The sequence below is a fragment of the Peromyscus leucopus genome, chromosome 2, assembly GCF_004664715.2.
Source record: "Peromyscus leucopus breed LL Stock chromosome 2, UCI_PerLeu_2.1, whole genome shotgun sequence".
Classification (NCBI taxonomy): domain Eukaryota; kingdom Metazoa; phylum Chordata; class Mammalia; order Rodentia; family Cricetidae; genus Peromyscus; species Peromyscus leucopus.
Window position 1 is genome coordinate 125158975 of NC_051064.1, and position 3656 is coordinate 125162630.

The following is a 3656-nucleotide window of genomic DNA, read 5'->3' on the forward strand; positions in this document are numbered from 1 at the left end:
GGGACCCCGGCAGCAAGGCCCAATGGCGAGCTCTGGGCTCCAGGCCCCGGCGGCGGGCGGGCGCGGGGGCGGAGGCCGGGGCCGGGGGCGGGAGGCGGCTCCGCGGGCAGCCAATGGGCGGCGGGAGGGGTGGGGCTCAAGAGCGCCCAGCGGGTCCCGGCTTTAAGCCGGCGGAGCGCGGCGGCGGGGCCCGCAGACGGAGCGAGGCGGCGGCGGCGGCGCGGCGCAGGGCGCGGGGCGGCATGGCCACCACCGCGCAGTACCTGCCGCGGGGCCCCGGCGGCGGAGCCGGCGGCACCGGGCCGCTCATGCATCCCGATGCCGCAGCGGCGGCGGCAGCGGCGGCGGCCGCCGAAAGGCTGCACGCGGGGGCCGCGTACCGCGAAGTGCAGAAGCTGATGCACCACGAGTGGCTGGGCGCGGGCGCGGGCCACCCCGTGGGCCTAGCGCACCCCCAGTGGCTACCCACGGGAGGAGGCGGCGGCGGCGACTGGGCCGGCGGCCCGCACCTGGAACACGGCAAGGCGGGCGGTGGCGGCACCGGCCGAGCCGACGACGGCGGCGGCGGCGGAGGTTTCCACGCCCGCTTGGTGCACCAAGGGCGGCCCACGCGGGCGCGGCATGGGCACAGAGCGGCACAGCGCACCACCTGGGCCCCGCCATGTCGCCGTCGCCCGGGGCCGGTGGGGGCCACCAACCCCAGCCGCTGGGGCTGTACGCGCAGGCGGCCTACCCCGGTGGCGGCGGCGGCGGCCTGGCCGGGATGCTGGCGGCGGGCGGCGGCGGCGCGGGACCCGGCCTGCACCACGCGCTGCACGAGGACGGCCACGAGGCACAGCTGGAGCCGTCGCCGCCGCCGCACCTGGGCGCACACGGACACGCACACGGACATGCACACGCGGGCGGCCTGCACGCGGCGGCGGCGCACCTGCACCCAGGCGCGGGCGGTGGTGGCTCGTCGGTGGGCGAGCACTCGGACGAGGATGCTCCCAGCTCCGACGACCTGGAGCAGTTCGCCAAGCAGTTCAAGCAACGGCGCATCAAGCTGGGCTTCACCCAGGCCGACGTGGGGCTGGCGCTAGGCACACTCTACGGTAACGTGTTCTCGCAGACCACCATCTGCCGCTTCGAGGCCCTGCAGCTGAGCTTCAAGAACATGTGCAAGCTCAAGCCGCTGCTCAACAAGTGGCTGGAGGAGACCGACTCGTCCAGCGGCAGTCCCACCAACCTGGACAAGATCGCGGCGCAGGGCCGCAAGCGCAAGAAGCGCACGTCCATTGAGGTGGGGGTCAAAGGCGCGCTCGAGAGCCACTTTCTCAAGTGTCCCAAGCCTTCTGCGCACGAGATCACCGGCCTGGCCGACAGCCTGCAGCTGGAGAAGGAGGTGGTGCGTGTCTGGTTCTGCAACCGGCGGCAGAAGGAGAAGCGCATGACCCCCGCGGCCGGCGCGGGCCACCCGCCCATGGACGACGTTTACGCGCCTGGGGAGCTGGGGCCTGGTGGGGGCGGCGCGTCGCCACCCTCTGCGCCGCCGCCACCCCCTCCGGCTGCGCTGCACCACCACCACCACCACACACTGCCCGGCTCAGTGCAGTGACCCTGCGGGCTGTGTTCTCCACGGGCGCAGCGGTGCCCCCGGCGCGCAGTCAGCCCGCGCGGCCTGGACTCTTTTTTGTTGTTGTTGTTGTTTATTCGGTTGCTTTGGATTTTACAAAAAGGAAAAAAAAAAAAAAAAAGCCCAGAAACTTTTAAACAAAACCAAACACCCGGGACCGAACCCCTCTCCGGCGAGCGGCGAAGGGCGGCCGAGAGGCTGTGTCGCCCGAGTCCCGGGAGAGAGCAGCGAAGATCCGGAATGCGCCAACTCAGTCTGGGCGCCCTCTGCCCACTGCCTGCTCCCTGTCCCCATACCCTCGACGACCCCCGCCCCTGCCCCCGGGCTGTTCGGGGCCGGATCCCGGCAGCGGCCTCCCCACAGCGAAAGGTAACGCGGTGCGGGGTTAGGGATTCCCGGGAGAAAGGACGAAGAGAGGAGAGTCCCCAGCAGCTCTCCCGGGCTCAGGACTCCCCGTAGCCTGCAGGTCACGGGTGGGGGGCTGTCACTTTATTCTCTCCGCGCCTCTTCTCTCGCACCAGGATGCGCCCCACCCCCTCACCCTTTCTCCGGGCTTGGTTTTTTACGGTTTTTATTTATTCGTGGAGCCTCTCGGCTCCTGGGGTCCTTCTAACTCCGCCCGCGCCCTTAATTTAAATCGCTGTATACTGTATTTATCGGGGCCCCGGAGGGGAGGCCGCGAGAGCCGCATCTGTGTATAAAAGCAGGAAATAGCCAAAGCTTTAATCTAGCCTAATTTATTTTCCCTTTCTCTTACCCTCTCCTCCTTCCTCCAAGAACGCAAAACAAAAACAAACAAAAAAAAACTAACAAAAAAAATTTTTGAGTGTTCATTTTCGTTTCGTTTTACCCGAGCCCTCGGCTCGGTTCCTGGCCTAGCGGAGAGGGTCTGCGCTCCCACGCACACCCGGGTGGGAAGGGGCATCTCCACCCGCAAGACCGAGCACGCACCGCGGGCCGCCGCTTCCCCGCCGGGCCCTGCCCCTCCTGGCCTTAACGAACGAAACTTGGAAAAGTTGGAACTATTTTTTAACCAGCTGTAGAAATAAACCATGACCCCCAAGAACCTTCCGCCTGATTCCCTACCGCTTCCCCCTGCTCTCTTTCCAGCCCCCTCGGGATGCTGGGGGAACCCTGGAGAGAAATTCTCCAAATTTGGGTGAGGTGGGAACCATGTAAATATGTGAGATATGTACACACTGGCAAGGGGGGGAAGAAACATTTTGTGCTTGGTTTTTATTTTTTGGTTTTCTGGGTTGTTGCCCCTCCCCATCCTAAAGGGTTTTGTACACCCGACTAAACCGAAAAAGATATTTTAATATGGTTTCCTGATTTCTGACCCATCTCTATTTATTTTCTGGATGTGTTCGGAGCTTCCCCCTTCACCGTCTCTTCATCTGTTTGTTAAGGTTTGAGCTTAAATTTTGTTATTTTTATTATTTTTGGAACAATGTTTGGTGCATTCTCTTTGTATCTTTATTGCAAAAAAAATAATGTAGACTGGGAAGTTCCCTTTATATTTATGTTATAGTAAATATTTTATTACTCACATAAACATGTACCCCAGGGCTGTGTCCTGTTCTCTTTACTGCTAGGGCTTGTTTTGTGGGAAAGGGTGAGAGTCCCCTACCTGGTCCCTTCTCCTGAAGTTCTGGGCTCAGAGAGGAGAGGAACCACCAGCCTTCTTCCGGGTTGGTATCAGGACTGCCCTGTTGCTTGGTCAAACAGTTGGGCGCCTGGCCCAAGCACACCAGTCTAGAGAAAATGAATCATATCCCTTTCCCATTGACTTCTGAGACTAGATCAGGGCCTAGGACAGGGAACCATTGACACCACGTGGAACTTGGGGTCAGAGCCAAAGAAGCCACTCATCTCTTCCTGGATTACCAACCTTGAATTTGTTTCCCTGGCCTGACACCCCAAACCCTAACTTTGATTTCACCTTGCACTCCATGTGCAGGGCCCGGGCCAAGTTTCATCGTCATGGGGCAACTGGGAACCTGGTCAAGCTCTTCCATCCTCTCCCAGCTGGTTCTCCATC

The 3656-nt window shown here is 62.2% G+C and overlaps 1 protein-coding gene across 1 annotated transcript; it reads left to right on the forward strand.

The window, feature by feature from the left end:
- Window positions 1-208: 208 nt before the first annotated feature.
- Pou3f1 (POU class 3 homeobox 1) lies at window positions 209-3203 on the forward strand. Its single transcript, XM_028885476.2, is given in 2 exon segments — window positions 209-600; window positions 603-3203. Coding segments are annotated over 2 exon segments (1353 nt in total). The 5' UTR covers window positions 209-242; the 3' UTR covers window positions 1598-3203.
- The last annotated feature ends 453 nt before the right edge of the window (window positions 3204-3656 follow it).